This window comes from Tribolium castaneum, chromosome 4, assembly GCF_031307605.1.
Source record: "Tribolium castaneum strain GA2 chromosome 4, icTriCast1.1, whole genome shotgun sequence".
Taxonomy (NCBI): Eukaryota; Metazoa; Arthropoda; class Insecta; order Coleoptera; family Tenebrionidae; genus Tribolium; species Tribolium castaneum.
In genome coordinates this window covers 12,872,585-12,891,823 of record NC_087397.1, presented here as the reverse complement: position 1 = coordinate 12,891,823, position 19,239 = coordinate 12,872,585, and the positions used below count along the sequence as shown (strand labels likewise).

At 31.4% G+C, this 19,239-nt stretch overlaps 2 protein-coding genes across 3 annotated transcripts in view; both read right to left on the bottom strand.

The window, feature by feature from the left end:
* Positions 1-5,027, bottom strand: part of LOC655578 (orexin/Hypocretin receptor type 1) — a 33,068-nt gene extending 28,041 nt beyond the window's left edge. The window contains exon 1 of the mRNA XM_962139.5: positions 4,524-5,027. Within this exon, the coding sequence (XP_967232.2) occupies positions 4,524-4,910 (387 nt within the window). The 5' untranslated portion in view covers positions 4,911-5,027. The remainder of the gene's footprint in view (positions 1-4,523) is intronic.
* Positions 5,028-8,105: 3,078 nt separating this feature from the next.
* Positions 8,106-19,186, bottom strand: LOC655655 (spermine oxidase). 2 transcript variants are annotated; one of them, XM_008202593.3, is made up of 7 exons: positions 19,053-19,186; positions 16,032-16,457; positions 15,755-15,974; positions 15,139-15,710; positions 14,865-15,095; positions 11,177-12,298; positions 8,106-8,383 (listed from the first exon to the last, which is right to left on the bottom strand). In XM_008202593.3, the coding sequence occupies exons 2-7, from the start codon at positions 16,433-16,435 to the stop codon at positions 8,137-8,139; spliced, it is 2,796 nt and encodes a 931-aa protein (XP_008200815.1). In that variant the 5' UTR covers positions 16,436-16,457; positions 19,053-19,186; the 3' UTR covers positions 8,106-8,136. The 2 variants fall into 2 exon arrangements, with proteins under 2 accessions (XP_008200815.1, XP_008200816.1); XM_008202594.3 differs by having other exon boundaries at positions 16,032-16,451; positions 19,053-19,171.
* Positions 19,187-19,239: the final 53 nt, after the last annotated feature.

Genomic DNA, 19,239 nt, shown 5'->3' with positions numbered 1-19,239 from the left:
CGAACTATTACGATTTAATTCAAAAGCAAATTAACAATAAATGAGAACGTACGTTTGCAAAAATATAGATCAAACAATTGGAAACCGCCAATGTTTAACCAATTACTTGTGTATTTAATGTTTACTGAATTCAAAAATTACATCTACTTCATTAACCAACACCTGTTATTGGTTTAAATTGTGCTAAAAATATCATAAATCGAGGCAACAAATAAAATATTATTGAGACTTCATATTTACTACAGTCAAGGTTTTCTCTAATGAAATAGATTTCATTTCGTCTTTCGACTCTTTGAAAATGCTTCAAAACAACTCACAATTCTGCATAGAGTAATTAAATGAAAACAATTTTTGTTCAAACGTCCTACAGAATCCTTACATCTTCACGTGCTTTGAATCAAAACAAAATCCATTTCTACTTTCAAAACATTCGATGTATAAAGTTCAAAAAACTGAAATTATATTAAATACTAAACAAAATAAAACCCAATCTTTGTGAGCAAAACTGCTGACCTCACTTATGGAAACCGTAAGGTTTATTTATCTCTGCACGTTGTCATCATTGTTAACATAAAAAATAATTACCAAGCCTTATCTTTTTTGCCAGAAGCACGTTTAAATATAATTCAGCCTCACTTCAAAATCTAATAACAATACGAAGTTATTCATTCACAAACTCTACGAAGTACTGTTTAAAGAGTTGAGTTCAAGACGAATTAATTAAATAAAATCTTTCATTAAAATATCTATTTTCCAACTTCATAACAGTCAGTAGAGCTCTCAAACTTGAAAATAATGAGCCCGTATTAGCTAAGTGAGTCTTATGAATAATGATAGTTCGTTTTGGAGCAAATTAATCAATCTGGATGAAATTTGAGTGTCGTTGTGTTTTATAAATTCAAATAAACGTCTAAACATTAACCCTCGTCAAATGCACAAATTTCTCAAAACATTTATATTCCGGTTTGTCTTCTCCACACAAAATGTTTAATTTCGTTCTCAAGTGCTCAGTTAAATTAATTTTTATTTTAACAGAACACTCTTCGCTGCAATATGTTCGTAATTACTTTTAAAAAGTTAGAGAATTATTTTATCTCGTTATTACAAAAACACTGTTGCACTGTTTACTAAAGGAAAACATAAATTTGCACGTATTTTAGCGCACGTAATAAAAATTACTCGTCTGCATGCACTGCAAATATGAAATGTAATTAAATAATTAATGCCGTCAAAAAGCAACATTTGCAATAAATTCTGTATTGTAACAGAAATATAAATATCCCGGCGCATCCACAATTTTCGTCAATAAACGTTTTCAAAACAACAGTAAAAATACTAAAAATTTAAACAATATTTCTGTTTTCTTTTTAGTACAAAAAAACTTTAAAATTTTTTTAAACAAATGCTACAAGTAATGTCAACCAAAAATGTAAAAAAAATAATCAATAAACAATCTTGGGATAAATTATACACAAGGAAGTGCGGTGAAACGAGTTTATAACGTACATAAAATAGAATTTAAACAAAACTCAATTCTGCACATCCTCGACGAAAAAACAAAATTGTAATTAGCAGTAAATCAACTTTCAGACTACACAGCTATTTATTCGCTCCTGGTATTTGTTTTTTTAGTTAGCACTTCGAGCTAATTTACTTGTTTGGTAGTTTATTACCACTTAATACTATAATTATCACAACTAATTTTGAATCGCTTCCATCAAAGCAAACACGAGTTAATAATACAGATCAAAAATAGAATAACCATTTAAAAAACATTCACTACGTGCGCCTCAGCTTGAAAATTGGATTACCTTACTTAACAAACCAAACATTGTTTAGTATTAACAAGCTAGTGGTTGCATATTTCAACAAAAACACTAATTTTCGGATTAAATAAATCTCTAACGAAGGCTAGGATATCAAAATAACAGCGCAATCTCCACCAGAAAATGAGCTATTCATCGTGTTTTCGAATATAAATTGCCTCTTACAATTTACATCACAAGTCCAGAAAAGTAAGAGTCCTAAGACCACACCAAGTTTGATAAAAATCACTCAGAGTAAAACGTGCAAAGTCGCGACTATTTTTACTGCTATTGTCAAATGCATTTTCATGCCCCGCCAGTTTCACACTTTCCTTATTAATCAAAACCGTTCAATAAAAATATTGACGTTGGAGCAACGCTAAGAAGCACACAATAACCGCAAACTAATTAGCAAATTAATTTTCTTCAAAACAAGGACCTATTTAATTCGATTAATTTCATTAAGGCGAACAAAATATGCCCCAGTCTTTGTTAACTTTATTTTAGTTTTAACACAATTAGTACATCGCATTTATTGCACTCTCCACAAATTATTTAAAGCAGACACTCAACCACCAATTTTTAGTTCGACTTAATTAAATAGCTTTGAAGCCGGCATAATACGCTTCTGAACTTTTTAAGGTTTTACGTTGGATTAAATTAAATCCGGGATTGAAACGATGGAAAAAACAATCCCAAGCCGCAACTTTAGAAAAAAATAAGGTACATACAAATATCTTAGACTCAAAGCTAATTATGGTGGAGGCGCCGGGACAAATAAATCACAAAACTAAGACTAGAACAGTGAATTAATTATAACGCGTAAAAATTATTTCAATTAATTGCATACCTACGGCTTTGTACTAGGTGTATTATTCTAAATAACAACGGAATCGCTCGAACAAAGGCATTATTGATACAACAAAAAACCGAGAAAATAATTTACACAAAACATTGCTCGTGAGATGGTAAAGAGCAGCATACAAAGCTAAAATCAACAAAAACGTATTTTACAAAAAAGCAGAAAGCCTCATCGTCATTGGTAAAACAAATAGAGAAAAATCGAAATTTACATACGTCTAGAGGTTATTTCTGGTTGACCAGTCGGTAAAATAAAATAAATATTCGTCCCTGTTGTCAATCATGTGAGCAAACAGAACCAATATTACGATACGCAACGATGCATGTTTATGGAAGTCATAAATAAAATTAGGTGCATTAAATTTGATGTGATTCTTGACATAAGAAGTCTCATAAATTTTTATGAGATTGCAAAAACTGTAATTTCAACCACACGCACTCGTTTTCCACAAAGCAGTCGCAAAAGATATTACAGCAACTGAACCAGTGTTATCCACAAATTTTTTGCAATTTTGGCGAATATCTGAAGAACTTCTAGTTTCAGATTATTCAAAAGCGTGGTAATCATATAAAGTGTTTTTAGAGAGTATTATTCCAAATATTTTGTTGATAAATGTAAGGATATTACTGAAAGAAGTGCATTTTTAAAATTAGAATATTTACTAACTTTAGAGAATAGAAAAATTCTAAATGAAACTATAACACAGTTTTGATAAAAGCGAAAAAATTTGGAAAATGTAGAAAAAATGCTTATAATTTTTTTTAATAAAGTCTAGACAATAATTGTACCGAAGCATCTGAAGAAAAATTTATCAAAGAAGGAGATGGATTTATAAAATAATAAATGCATATAAAAATAAAGAAGTGCATTTTTAAAATTAGAATATTCACTAACTTTAAAGAATAGAAAAATTCTAAATGAAACTATAACACAGTTTTGATAAAAGCGAAAAAATTTGGAAAATGTAGAAAAAATGCTTATAATTTTTTTTAATAAAGTCTAGACAATAATTGTACCGAAGCATCTGAAGAAAAATTTATCAAAGAAGGAGATGGATTTATAAAATAATATCAGATCTAGAAACGCCTCTAGAAATGAATGAGTATTGGTTAGGACAATAAATAAATACATCAGTTTGTTTGGCTTTTTTATGTTTCTGCAATCGGTTCTTTTTTAAAGATAGGCAATTATACACATAACTGTGTTCTTAAAGCTGGGTTTTACTAGTTTCGATCAAATTATAATAATTATTATTGACTCAAGCTGAAGTTGTCTATGCTCGAAAGCTAACGATTTTGCTGTCGTCACTTAGCCAAACTAAACCGAAAACGTATTTTTACCCAAGTAATAATAATATACAAAAACTCCTGTCGATAACATCCTTTCCCCTGAAATAGAATATCGAATAATACGGGATGGGGAGCTGGCTTTCAAACAAGCTTCCTTGTTGAATAAAGGATATTTAATTATTAATACACAAGTGAATACCAGAATTTTCAATTCAAATTTTTAATTTAAATAATGCCAATAAAAATTTATTTGAAATTAATGACCGTCTCTCATCGATATTCAAGAGCGATATGACAAACACCCTGATTAGTTATGTCAGCTCCAGTAAATAACCAACCTTCTAAACTCCACGTCTGTTTGAGAGTAAACACCAATATATTTATGAGAGCCGTTTATTGACTTAATACAAAACTTGGCTATTGAAACACAATGCCATTTCCAACAATAAAACAACCTCGTCTTCGAACAAAATTATTATTAGGGCAGGAGCAAACGCTGTAGAATTTAATTTCAATTAGATTCTCTTTGAGAAGCCCTCCAATATAATCTGAAACAGCCCAACTCACCTGCAACATGGGCAGAAACGAGCAGAGCAGTTCGCCCAGAATCCAGTTATTAATCAACAGAACGTAGAGCGTTATGGGCAAAACTACCACACATTTGACAATATCACTAATGACATTGTTGAGGACGAAACTACAAGTGACATCGTTTTGAAGTTTATTTCTTACGATGTGGATGAAAACCGAAACGTTGAGCGCCACTCCCGTGACGATCAAAAGGGAGTACATGAACAATATGAAAGGGTAACTGCTCGCTACAGAAGGTCTAAGATGTGGTTTCCGCAGATCTAGTTTCGGGTTCGCTTGGCCGAGCAAAAACTCGTGGATGATTTCCCAAACTTCGGGCGGGACGTCGTTTTGGACGTTTTGGGTGTAGTTGTCCGCGTCCATAATTTTCTCCGCCAGATTTCAAAGCCAGAAAAAATTGTTTTCACATTTTGCGATCACTTTCACCAAGCACAAGCGACAAGTTTCAAGCTCCGCCAGCTTTTAAACGCGCTACGGTTGGGAGAAGCGTATAAATTTTATTTCAGAGAATCTGTTGTTGCGCGAAAAGCTTGCGCCCGGAGAGAACCACCACCTTGTAAATTATACAAGCTGATCAAGGTTTTACTTACTTATTTAAAACCAACTGACTCATTCAAACACTCTAGTGGAAAGTGTGTACTTTAATTACACTTTTTATCAAAAAATACCAACCCAAATCATTTTGGTTCCAAACTAAGCATGAAAAGTTTTGCTTTTACGTGTCCGCATTTTTCATCAGGAAGTCTTACCAGGCTTGACTTTTTAGTCTTTTAATAAGAGATTTCCCTGGCGTAGGAAAAACATAAATTTTTGTTTCACTTGCGACACTTTACGTAATGTTCTACAAAACACCCCACCAAGAAAGCACTTGATTTATTTCAAGAAAAATGAATAATTAAATAAACAAATTTTTAAAACTTTAAAATTTTTAAAGCTGCACACGAATTTTAGAATAACAAAAAAATGACATCCTTTCCTAGACAAAGTCATTCGTTAGTACTAGCTGTATAACTATAAAAATTATTTTTTTAAATAAGATTGATAAAACTGTAAAATACAATGTGTTCAAAAATGGTTGTTCATCATGCTAACTATGAAATTCAAATTCAATGTGCCACTTTTTCCAAATGACTATTGTAGTTTCTCTGTCAAATTTTTGAATTAGCTTTTTACTCACTTTTTTACATTTTCTGGTGAAATTGTTTCAAGAGTAAGGTTTGTTTTAATTTGTGATTTATATTTCCGTGATTTTTGTTGTTGTGTATTCTTTCGTTTTTGAATGCGAAGCCTTTTGCATTATTTTGACGGATCTGTCATTTTTTGACGGCATTCACAATTTAAATTAAGCGGCACATTAGGTTCAAATTTCATAGGTGACTTGATAAACAACCATTTTTAAACACATTGTAGTATAAATGATTGGGATCGTAGTAGGTATTAAAAGTTTGCCGTTTCTTTCAAGAAAAATCGAATAATGTTAGGATATAAAAAAATTAATTACTGGTTGCTTCGCTAAATATTAATTGATACTTTTCAGAATTTTATAGACATAAAATAATTAAATGCGATAAATTCAAATTCCAAAGCAACCTGACGTATTAACACGCGGTCAACATAAAGAAAAATTATATCATCTGAACAATCGACAATCCGAGAAACTCTTGTAATAGTTACTCGTAGATCCGATTATTGAAGTTTCCCTGCAATTATGACCTTATTGTTTATAATTCTATCAAAAAGAAAAACAAACTTTCCTTCCTTTTAGATCTACACACAACTTATAACGGGAAGATATTTTGACCTATTGATTGAGATCTACAGTATCACATTACAGTACTATACTTTCCATACACAAAACACGGAAAAGTCATTTGCTTTAATTAAAACATTAAAAAACAAATTTACCAAAAACCTCACTTAATTTTGATTTGTTGGCCAATAAATTCTAATAAAACATAAAAGCTTAAGATGTTATTAAAGCTTCCGTAAGAATATTTGATAATGCTCGTTCGTTTGTACTTTAAACAGTTTCGATTCTTAATCGCCTTCATTGATAAATTAGTCTGTTATATAATTATTATACGTACTAATCGTAAAATTTCGTAAAACGATCAATAAAAATTATCCAAGTTAGTTTAAAAGGGTAACCGCAGATTTAATAATATTGCAGACAAAGTTAATACACTCCGCAATTAATTTCCTAAACGACTAAAACGTAATTCGAGCTAAATACAGTATCTTGTAAATAAAAATACCAGGAAAATTATTTTCAATCCAACTAATCGATTAATCATTCGGTAATAAACAATTTTGACACTGTTTGGCTCAGCAAAGTCGAGAAAAGCTTAGGTAAAACGAAATAAAAAAGCAATCGATTTGCTGTTTATCAAGCAAATGTGGGTTTTATCTTTCGCCATTTATTTTTCAAAGCTATATCTTGAATTCAGCGTTTTCATAATTGCCCTGACTTGAATGGTTCAGTCATTAAATTCACAAATACGCATTTTTATAATCTACCCTCATTAAAAATCTATGATAATCAGGACAAGTAAAACGTACAACGTAGAGAACAGGTAGGTATCTTAATTCCGTTTAAATGTAAACCAGGATCAAATTAGGTAATTAGGAAAATTAGGAATGATTAATCACACAAACATATTTGGTTTCACGGACTTGAGCACAACAAAAGTTTGAGACGGATGTTTGAAAACATGAAAATTATTCTAAAGAATTATCTCATAATACAGTGTTCAGCGAAAGCTTAATCAAATTTTCTTTAATTCTGTGCTAAGCCCTCAAACTTTATCAAATAATTCTCGCTTCTGTGCGAACGACAGAAATAACATTTTTGTTAAAACTTGCTTTTCCTGCTAAAAATGAGCATATTCACTCAAAGCTGTTAAAATATTCACTTTCACGCGTCAAAAATTTTGCAATCAAGTGAGGTAAAGAAAGTCCTTAAATTAGATACTTCAGCTTGGCTTAATCCATTCTCTGGAGAGGTGCTAATAGCGAACCGAAGGATTAACTTGAGAAAATCCCTCACTAATTTATTTTGCGAATTGAATTCGCGTAAAGATGCTAAACAGGTTTATAGCAATTAAATCGAAAGTGTCGGATTGACGTTTTTTGTTCACTGGTTCAGTAATTAAAAGTTCAAAACTGGCCGATTCTTAGGAAAATAATTTTGTCAAAAGTTAATTAATCAAAAGAGAATGCGGATGACGGCCAAACCGCGCTTGCAGACACAAATTAATGAATAAAATCCAACTCTGTCATGAATAATATGCATCATTAAAAGTTTGACTGCAAGTGCAGTCGTAATTTGAATAAACAAATTTCACGATCGATTTCTGAATTCAATCGTCGCGTAAGATCGCGTTCATATTTCCCTTTGGAAATTAAATGCCATTGTAGTGGTCAACTAATGATCAATTACTGGAACACAAGCAGAGAGTATTTATTAAAAGCTCAATACTGCGTTATCCGATTGATGGCCCATAATAACGCTTCATTTATTAACTGCTAAACACTAATGCAGGGTAAATTAATAAAAACTCCAATTTCACTCAATTTATTTCAAACTCATTTACAACTTGGAACCTTTCATCATGTATTCGATTAACACTTGAGCTTGTTGCTGGCCTGATTCATACGCGCCATGAGCTGTCGAATAATGGGAAGAATGCACAGCTTCACCTGCCATTAATATTCTTGGTTTACCGTCAACGAATATGGGTTCCGACAGCTTCTGCATTCCACAATTAGACCGATCGCAATCCGGCGTAATGTGGCTATACCCACCCAGGACCCAGGGATTGGAACACCAAGTAGTCCTAAAATAACACGAAAAATTACTAAATTGGTCAATAATTATTAATTAATTACACTAGGCAAGAGATTACCTGGATTTATTTCAATGAGATAAACAAGAAAACACGAGAACAAACTTCCTATCACGTCTAGATTTTGAGTTATACAGGGTCGGTAAAAAGTATGGATACATTTAAATATTTTCAGAACAATTTAACAGAGAATCTTAAAATTTAGTAAATAGTTAAAAGTGTTTAAATTCTATCATCTGAGAGCTTCTCCGTCATTTATTTTAAAAATACAAGGCTAACATGATTTTTTTAAATGGCACGATGGGCCAAATTTAATCATTTTTAAAAAAGCATTTTTTTCTGAATTCAGTGTTGTTTCATAATACCCACCTTAAGTCTTATTAAAAAGTGAAAAAATTAAAGTTCAAAAATTTTCTGGAATAGTAAAACTAAGTTAGCTTTGAAAATACTGTTATTAGCGATATCTGTCACTCGTATATTAGCCAAAAATTAAACTTGGGTGCAATAATTAGTTTAATAATGGTACATTTAAGTAAAACTGAGCGAAAAAAAATCTCCTCTTGATCATCTTTCATAGCATAAAAATCAAGTATTTCGTATTTAATTTTTTTTAATTAAAACGTGTTCTTTTTCAGTTAAAAGTGTTATTTTCATAACTTTTTTTAAGTTTCACTTATTTTTTAGTCAATGTTTAAACAGCAAAGAGCTAACGATAGATAAAGACAACATTTTCAAGGTTAACAAAATTTTACATTTTTCAAAATTTTTAAGTGGAGATTTTCATCAGCTTTTTCTATACCTAAATTTAACCGTTTTTGAAATATTTTTTGAAAATGTTACACTTCAAAAATCTATGCAAAAAGAGCTATGACAATGACTAATAAATTTGTCAATGTCAACAAAAAGTTCAAATAATTTAAAAATTCTTAAACATATCAGTTGTTTCAAAACTGTAAAAAAGCCAACGTCACATATTGTCTCAAAATTAATAGTTATTTATTTAATGAGTTTGAGTGAAAATATTGAAATAATAATAATAAAGTGTAAATCGGACGCTTTATTTCACGAGTGGATTTTTAAACCACGAGTGAAAACGAGTGGTTTATCATCCACGAGGCGAAATAAATGAACCGATTTACACAAAAACGAGTTGAATACAACATTTTATTCTTCGAAATAGACTCAGCAAGGCTTAATTAAAATTGCTTTAAATTTGTTAAAAATAATTTGACGTCTCGTACTGAAAAATGCCAAACAGTTGTCAAAACTTCCTTACCCAGGAGAAAAACCGTAAATTTTGACAGTGTCGAAGAATAAAAGTTATAAATTATTCATAAACTTTAAAAAAATAATATCTAATATAATTTATATTTTCAATGAGATCTAATTATTAATAACTATTTTACATTTTTATCAATCTTATTTAAAAATATAATTCGGTAAAATGCGACGTTGGCGTTTTTATAGTTTTGAAACAGCTAATAAGTATAGAGATACAGATCGATGTGCAGAATTAAATTCTCTACCATTTACAAATAAAAATTGAAGCATTTCACTTGGAAATTTTGAGTTATGATTGTTTGAAGTTCAGCAAATTTAATCTTAAAAATTTAAAATGCCAAAAAAAATTATAAATGTTTGAATACAAAGATAGAAATAAAAAAATTAAAAAAAACCTCAAATACTTTAAAAACGTAAATTTAGGTACAGGGAAAGCTGATAAAAAATCAAAAAATGCAATAAAAACATTGTTTTCCATTTAAAATAAGAAAGTCGATAACGACTTCCAGTATAACCAGAAGTGCTGCCATGTTGACAATATTTTCATTGATCAATGATCATACCCTAACAGATTCTAGTTGTATACAGATTTTCAGATTACTATCATTATTAGAACTCCCAATACTTCTAATGTAGGGTTTAGACAAACAGCCTGTATATAATGCTTAATATTGTATTTTTTAAATTTTGCTAACTTTCCAATTTAATTTTTCTAATTTAGAAACAATACTAGTTAAAACTGTACTATCCCAATGGATTCTATAATAGATGTTTTCAAGAATGTGTCAGAAATCAATTTATAAGAAGAAAATTTAGTCTGAATCAAGCCAAAATTAAAAGCTAACTAAATTGTTTTAGCTCTTTTATAATAGCTTCCTCTATAATGTGATGCAGCTAATTATAATAATGTATAAAGCGGGTTAGGAAATGGTTTAGCAAAAATCTAAAGGTAGAGAGAGAATGGTAAGACAAATCGATTAGGCGAAATTTATGTAAATCAAAAATGCAGTTTTCCCAAAAATCGTTCTAAAATTAAAGTACCAAATTTTGAAAACCGCTGAAATAGAATTATAAAAATTACCATAAATTTTAATATTATTGACAAAACAGTAGATGTAAAATAACTTCTTAGTCCACTACGTTATTCTTCTATTTCAATTTGTGTTTTGCAATTAAATTTTACAAAAAAAAACAAAAACTTATTTGCCAAGACGGGATTCGAACCTCCCACACAAATAAACATTTCGCCGCAATTTTTAAAAATTCTCAAAACGCCCATGCGCCACCATCTCCATTTTGTTTAATAAAAAAAATTAACTGTTAATAAACTACCATACGCCATACAGTGGTTCTCAACAGGGGGGTTAATAAAAAATTCTGAAGAAAGTACGCACTTTTTGAAAAAATGATATAAGAATCGACTGCACATGACAAATTCACATACGAAATATTGCTAAGCCATTTCCTAACACCCTGTTATAATATAATAATAAAATCATTTACCTTACGACTTTCACCGGGTTTGGTATAATTCGGTTCGGAAGAAATCGTCTGAATAACTCCATGCATTGAATTCCGACCTCCTCCTCACTTAAACTTTCCATAATTCTTACTCCTTCACCTCCAACCCAGCCTAGGAGGACTGTAGGTCCGTGTAAAATCGGATCAAAGCCTGTGATATATCTAACCCAACTATTCTCATCAATCGAGCTTCGCCTCCAAACGAATTGAAATCCATCAACGTCCCACCATTTATAGTCAAATATCAGGAATATTTTACCAATCCCGTGATATCCGAGATTTTCAATGCATTGAATCGTCTCTTTTGGTAACTTGGGTGTGAATTTTAGTTTTTTTAAAACACCAAGTGAAGGTGTGACAATGAGGTGATCGCAAGTTATTACCGACCCATCTTCACATATTATTTTATTCAAGGGTTGAATTTCAGCAACAGGTGTCGACAGCAGAAGAGAGCCTTTCGGTAAGTTATCGACCAAAATTTGAACCAACTCGCTATACCCGCATTTAAGATTAAAATGCGCTTGGTCGTCTAAACAAACATATTTTCCCCAACCTTTCGCCGATAGCTGGTTTAAATTCAAGCACGAATTGTCTATAATCTGGAAGCGCACGTGCCAATCGAACAATTCCCATTTAATCTCCTTCAAGTCGTCACTATCATGGCATTTATTCAAATACTCCTCAAACCGCGTTTCTAAATATTCCCCGACCGATTTCGGATAATCAACAGAATCGACGAACCCTTCACAGGCCTCGAGAATCCTCCCAATCTCAAAATCCACTCTCTTAACCACATCCTCATCAATAATTTCACCATTATCTCTAATATAAAGCCCCAATCCTTCCTCTGATCTTATTTCGGAGAGGAGATCATGTTTGCGCGCCAGTTCCCACAAAGGATTGTCTCTGCCGTGTATCCACTGGGCCCCCAATTCAAGAATGTTATCGTCGAGCTTTAAGGTATGTATGCGGCCTCCAGGCTTACTCTGGGCTTCAATTAGCACGAAATCGGTGAAACCGAGCTCTTGTAGCGTCGTAGCAGCGCCTAAGCCTGCCATTCCAGCCCCAATAATTGCCACTTTACGATGAATTAACTCCGGCGACCTACAACACGATAGGCTCGAGATGGCAGATTTGCCGAGATGCTGCAATTGCTTACTCGAATCAAGCAACTAAACAACGAAATGTTAATTTAATTTACTGGAATACATGCGCTGAGGTTAGCCTAATTAGAGAAAGAAGAGCAGACGCAAGCTGAAATTATTCATTATTCAAACCCACAAGTTTATTATTACGAGCATTACCCAGCTGCAGACGTCATGCACCTTCAAACAAGCAAATCAGGAACTAATGAGATGATGAGCGTTTTTCTAGAATTCTGATTGAGATTGAACAGAAACGGATTAAGCTAGTGAAAATTTCGAGGCCCACATTTCTAGTTTCAAATCACATTATAATGTAGCAAAAATTTATTTAAAAATAAAAAATAAGTGATCGTGTTTTAAGAAATTTTATGTTAGTATTTAGAGCAAATGTCATGAAATAAGTTAGGAAGCAAAAAGGTCTCAGTTTAAAATCTATATAATATCTGTGAAACCAGACTTAAATATGAGAAATTATTAATGAAAAAATGTTTATGCACAATTTTTTATCCTGTGTACGATCAATTTTTATGTTAAGTGTATACGATCATTTGAATTTATAATAAGTAGGCGGATTTGTTGCTTTGTGATTAACAATCTAGTGCAAAATGCGAAAAAAAAAGTGCATTCTAATTAAATATAACCTTTCGAAACTATATTATTTAACCCTTCCAGTTTGATTAATTATAAAAATTAGAGTTTTCATACAAGATAAAAAAGTATTAAAGCCTACTCTAATTACAAATTCAAATAAACACATAATACAATATTTTTTGTTTCCGTCTTTCTTTTCTTTTTTTCAAATTTATCATATTCCTGTCTAATTCAGCAAAAAAGTGTATTTTTACTGGATCTCAAAAACTAATAACCATACAAAAATCAACCTTCGCTGTTAAATATTTTCTTCTATATAATTGTACATTTTTTTAAGTTGCTTTTATGATTTTATTCAAAAAAAGGAGAAAACACAAAACAACGTCATTTTGTAAAAAAAATACGTTAAACGTTGAATTCTAAATAAAATTTAAATAAAATAATGGTCAGGTCAAGTCATGTTAGGTCAGGTAAGGTAGAAGGTAAGTAAAAAATAAAAACAAGGATTCTTTGTTAAAATTAAATTATAGACATGTTTGAAAATTTTTTTTTAAAGTTTTCTATAAAAATTGATACTATCGTAGATCTAAATAAAAAATTGGAAGAACCACAATTCCTTGTAATCAAAATTAGTTAATTAACGTATTCATTGGATTAAGATTCTGTATAAAATTACAAAAAATATAATTTTCTATTTCGTTCTAAAAAAACAATACGTAAATATGCTTTGTAAAAGAAGTACGACCTACCTACGTAAAAAAAATGATCCTAAATTAATGATTAATAAAAAAAAAGAAAGTAACGTAATTTAGAACTAACGAAAATTTTTTTTACAAATTTGTTGCTCAAAAAACACTTGGCATCGTTTGCTTTAGAATGAGACAAGGAATCGTAAAATTTCGATTAAGTAGGTAATGTTGTAATAGTTTTAGATTTATGAATACCCATGATGAATACTATTATGTTTAATTAATAACATTTATTTAAAAAAAATGCACAAAATTTATGAAACAAAAATGTAATTTTTGTCAATCACTTTTTATTCAATATTTCATTTAATTATTATTTTTGTTTATTACAAAAACAAAGTTTTATTTTTTTAGATGCTTAATTTGTGCATTCAGAAGATTTGCAGAGCCATGTTTTGAAACGTTATTACATTAATTTTAATGTTTAATCTGCCACTCATTTTGAAGGCTACAGCATGTCAACAATTTTTTTATTTTCTCCTTTTAATAAGTAAAATAATACATTATTCGACTGAAGGAAGCAACTGACGGCAGCCTACTTCATTTTTTATTATTTTTATTTGACCTTTCCTCTATTTTTCTTTCTAGTTACATTTTTTATGTCCGATTTTCACCTGTCTTTTTATTATCGATTAATGCTTCTCCCTTTCTGCTTTATTTTAATTGCTCTGGTACGATCATCAGACCTATTGTTATTTCTTTTTATTCTAATTTATTTAATTTTATACTACTATTATTATTAGACAAAAAACATAAATAATTATTATACCACCCTTTAACAATTTTAGGTTTGCAAAATTACCAATCTGTTCAAAAGCTTGGCCATTCGGTGCTTAACCCGCCTCTGCAGTAGAGAAGAATAGTTACAAGCATGTTTTAATAAAACAAATAAAACCCGGAATGATAAAGGAAGTCGCAAAAATTCAAACAATAATGGAAACCAAACATGAAATAAAGCGAACGAATTTATACTTTTTCCATTCCACATCGAATTCATTCGCTAAAGTGAGCTCAGGTATCTTGTGACACTTAGATGTTATGATGCTCCCAGCTACAAATATTGTGTTACTTTCTTTGTTTTCTTATTTTATGGAAAACCTTCAGTTTTACGCGTGCATAAATTTTATTAAAAAAGACGAAATGACAAACCCCTTTATTGATAACATCCATGCAAAAAGCACTCACTTGTACAAATTTACAATTCTATCAGCTTCCCTGTAACCCGTCTCAATAGCCCCATGCACTGTCGAGTAATATATTGGATGAGTAGCCTCTCCAGCAAACAATAAAACTTGTTTACTACTACTGTTAGCAACAGGACTAGCTAGGTCTTCCCAAGTCACATTTTTCTTTTCAGCTTCTAAACACCGGTAAGAGTAGCAGCCGTTAAAATGCGGGTTGTTACGCCACTTGGACCTAAAACTCGCTTTAACACCGGTCACAACCAACCAGCAATCACCTTAAAATTTTCTGCGGTTCGCTGATTTCGTATTTATCACCAACGAATTTTTTTAACAAGAACATACAACCAGCAACTACTACATCATCAGGCAAGAGTTCTACTTCACCAACCATTGGACCCACAACCCAACCCAGAAGCACGTCAGGGTGGCTATCGATAACATAGAAGCCGTAAATGTACTCCAACCAGGATTTTCCGTCCTTGATTGGGCCTTGCGGAAACTCGGTCGAAAGTTTTTCCCGGTCAGAGTCCCTCCAAACTAAACTAAGGCCCTTGAAACTGTCAGGCCACCATTTTTTTGGAAATTTCAACAAGATTTTTTTAACGTCTCCGATTGCAGTTAAATCAATTGCGCTTTGTTTTATTGGAGGTAGTTGCGGTTCAAAACTTTCAGAAAGGTTTTTCAACGCACCAATTGATGCAGTGATAATTAAATGATCGCATTTAAATGCTGAATTGTCGGTGCAACGAACAGTGACGTTGTTGTCGCAATCCCAAATAATTTTATTAACTTCTTTGTTTAACAGTATTTCAACTGGCAATGTTCTGCTCGGGTCGGGGATTTTTTTCTGAAACTCTCTTTTAAAACGGAAGTTTTCACGTGGTCAAATACCATTAAAACATCAAGAACGGTTTTGAAGCCCGTTTTTCGCCACTGTAGGTAGAGATCGCCCTCACATTCCTTGTATTGATATGCTCCGTTTGGTGATAACTCGTCCCAACTTTTAGCCGACTCTAAGCACATCCAAAGTTTATGAAACCAATCCAATAGCAAACCGGAGGCTTCCCTTATTGTTTTATCACCACATAGTTGAGATACTCTTTCCCTATACCTGAAGTTTCATCAAAGTAATTTTTCCTTCGCTCATCCTTTAATAAAAAATTCTTACTCTTTAATAAAATAATCCCCAAACGTCCCACTCGTCTTCCTGGCAGTTTCCTCGTCCTCAAAAATGTCGCGAGCTATTGCTAATAACTGATCCGTCACGTTTTTTTCAACCACAGTCCCGTCGGACAAATAATACGTAAAGTCTGCGTAGTTATTAAACGAAGAACTAAGCAAATCTAAGTCTTTGACTAACTCAAACACTGCATTTTTTTCTTCACCGTGACACCATTGTCCTCCGAGATCTACCATACTCCCTTCAAATTCAACCGAATAAATACGGCCACCGATCCGGTCTTCGGCCTCTAATATCGTCAAATCTTTAAATCCATTTTCAAAAAGTCGGGACGCTGCGGCAATTCCGGCAGCGCCAGCCCCCAAAATTATGATTTTTGGGAGATTTGTCATTTTTCGCGTGGCAAATCTAAAACTATCGGAGGTTATCGCCAGCGATAACTCTTATTTGCTTATCTAATAAATGTTTGGATAAGAGCGATTTGGATTCCTAATGATTCAAGCGGAAATTTATTCAGATTTTTGCCGTAAGGCGTAACCGTTTTACATTAAAACAACGTTTAAATGCTGATTTAGTACCTACATTTGGCGAAATAATGCTTGCATGGGGAAACATACGGAAAAGTTTGGAGACGCTGGAATAGATAGGTATAAAAATAAAATCTGATCTCATTTTGTAAAGTAGAAAAAAAATTGTTCAAAATTCGAAAGTTTAAAATCTTCGAATTTCAGAAAAGAGCCTTTCAAAGTTTCGATACTTTAGTTTTAAGTCAAATTTTTGAGTCTACTCACTACTAGTAAAAACACAAAATCTCATAAAGAATAATATCTCTTTTAGTAGTTTTAGTACGTTATCATTCGGAAACACAATTATTTACCAAAATTTTGTTAAAAACAAACCAAAAATCAGCATATTAAGCAAAAAAAATATTTTGTTTTGTTTTGGGAGTTAAATTAAAATTAAACTTAAATTAAAACACGTAATTAAAAAATTAGTCTAATGTTCACAAAGTAAAAAGCTGAATTTTCAGTTCATTTATTTTGAATTTTAAAAATAAAAAATTATATACGTACTAATGAAAACAATGTTGAACTTTGAAATGTTTTTTGTAGAAAAGCATAGAATAAATCGATTTGTTTTCTTTACATGAAAACAGCAATTCCACATTATTTTGTCCGTTGTGAAAATAATTTAGTTGAACTCCGAATGATCGATTTGGATAGTATACAAAATTTTAAAGCTTTATTTAGAAGTTGAAAAGTTTTTAATGTAGGCCCTACAAAAATCAGCACGTATACAATCGAAAAAGATGTTAATTTTGTTTTTTTCTAACACTAGAAGAAAAGCGTTAATTATTCTTATTATCAAACATGAAATTTAAAAGTCTTGATTTTAAGGAAATTAAGTAAAAAAATTTAGACAAAAATAATAAAATTAGAAATAGTAATTTGTTAAACAATCTGTCTATAAATGAATATTGGATCGTAGCAAGTGTTGTAGGTATTAAAAGTTTGTCGCTTTTTCCAAGAAAAAACAAACTTTAGTATATGAAAAATTTGGTTTTAGTATTTTTTTCACCGATAGAATCAAAAAATCATCAAATGGCCACTTTAGTAAGATAAAAAATAACTAAATCAAATAATGTACCATAGTAGCCACTTGTAAAAAAAAGGTGTACAGCCTCTACTCGTATTTATGAAATTAGAAACAACACTATTAATACCTATTGGCTGTTTCAAAACTATAAAAACGCCAACGTCGCATTTTCTCTCAAAATTAGATGTTATAAATATTATTCATGAATTTCAAAAACATAATAACTAATGCAATTTATACTTTCAATAAGAGATCTAATCACTAATTACTATTTTACAATTTTATTTATCTTATTTAAAAATAATTCGGTAAAATGCGATGCTGGCGTTTTTATAATTTTGAAACAGCATATACAGCGCGTGTTAGGGAATGGTTTACAAAAAATTTAAAGATAGATAGAGAAGAGAAATCAAATAAGCAAAATTTATGTTAATCAAAAATGCACAGTTTCCCAAAAATTGTTTTAGAATTAAAGTCCCAAATTTTGAAAACCGCTGAACTAAAATTATAAAAATTAGCGTAAATTTTAATATTATTGACAAAATAGCAGATGTAAATTAACTTCTTTGTCAAAACGCTCAAGCGCTACCATATCCATTTTGTTTAATGAAAAAATGAACTGCTAATAAACTACCAGAAGCCACACAGTGGCTCTCAACAGGTGAGGAAAAATGATGTAATGGTTTTTAACTCGTCTGATCATGACTAATTCACATACGAAATATTGTTAAGAGATTCCTTAACGCCCTGTATAAGAGAAATTAATTTCATGTTGACAAAGCTGAATTTTAAGTCCACAAAGTAATTAAATTTCAAAAGTAAAGAATAATATTTATGAAAACAGTGTTGAACTTGATGTTGGATGTTTTGTAGCTGACCTGACCTGACCTAACCTTTACTGTTCTGTGTTTTGTAGGGAAACAATGATGTGAATGAATCGATTTGTTTTTGAATAAGTTTCTTTGCATAAAAACCGCACCTCCACCTTTATGGCAAAAAACGATATCAGTTATTTACTCGACTGGCCATTCATTCGTTTTTTAACTGTTCATTAAATTTTGGCATCGTAGCGAATGTGAAAACGTTTTAGAATTAAATTAATATTTCCGGCTTTATTTAAAGTTTTCCAGCGCCTTCCCCAATTTGCGAACTAAAATCCCGCATTACAGGTTTCTGTTTTAAAACGAGTCCATGTGTTGATATTCGAAAATTTCGTATTTTTTTTCAAAAAAATTCCATGAAACGCACTGATAAGCGAATTGAGTAATATTTCAAACGTGGGTTCCGCAAACCACGTGGACTTGCGATAAAATATAAGCAAAGGCGTGCGCGCCTTATGTCCTTTATTTTCTTCGATTCGATTTTCTATTTTTGGCCGCTGAATGATGAACACTTAATAAATTTAACACTTACCTTACATTACCGGCATAACCTTGGCGTCTCTTGTTTACCGAGTTATCACTGTTATTTATTGCAAACAGGCAGCTCGAACTCGAGCAGTGATAACGTGTTACGTTCAGTGAAAATGTCAAAATTTTAGTATTCCAGTGCCGAATTTTTCGAAACAATTCTATTCACCTCGTCCAAAAACCCCTCAGAA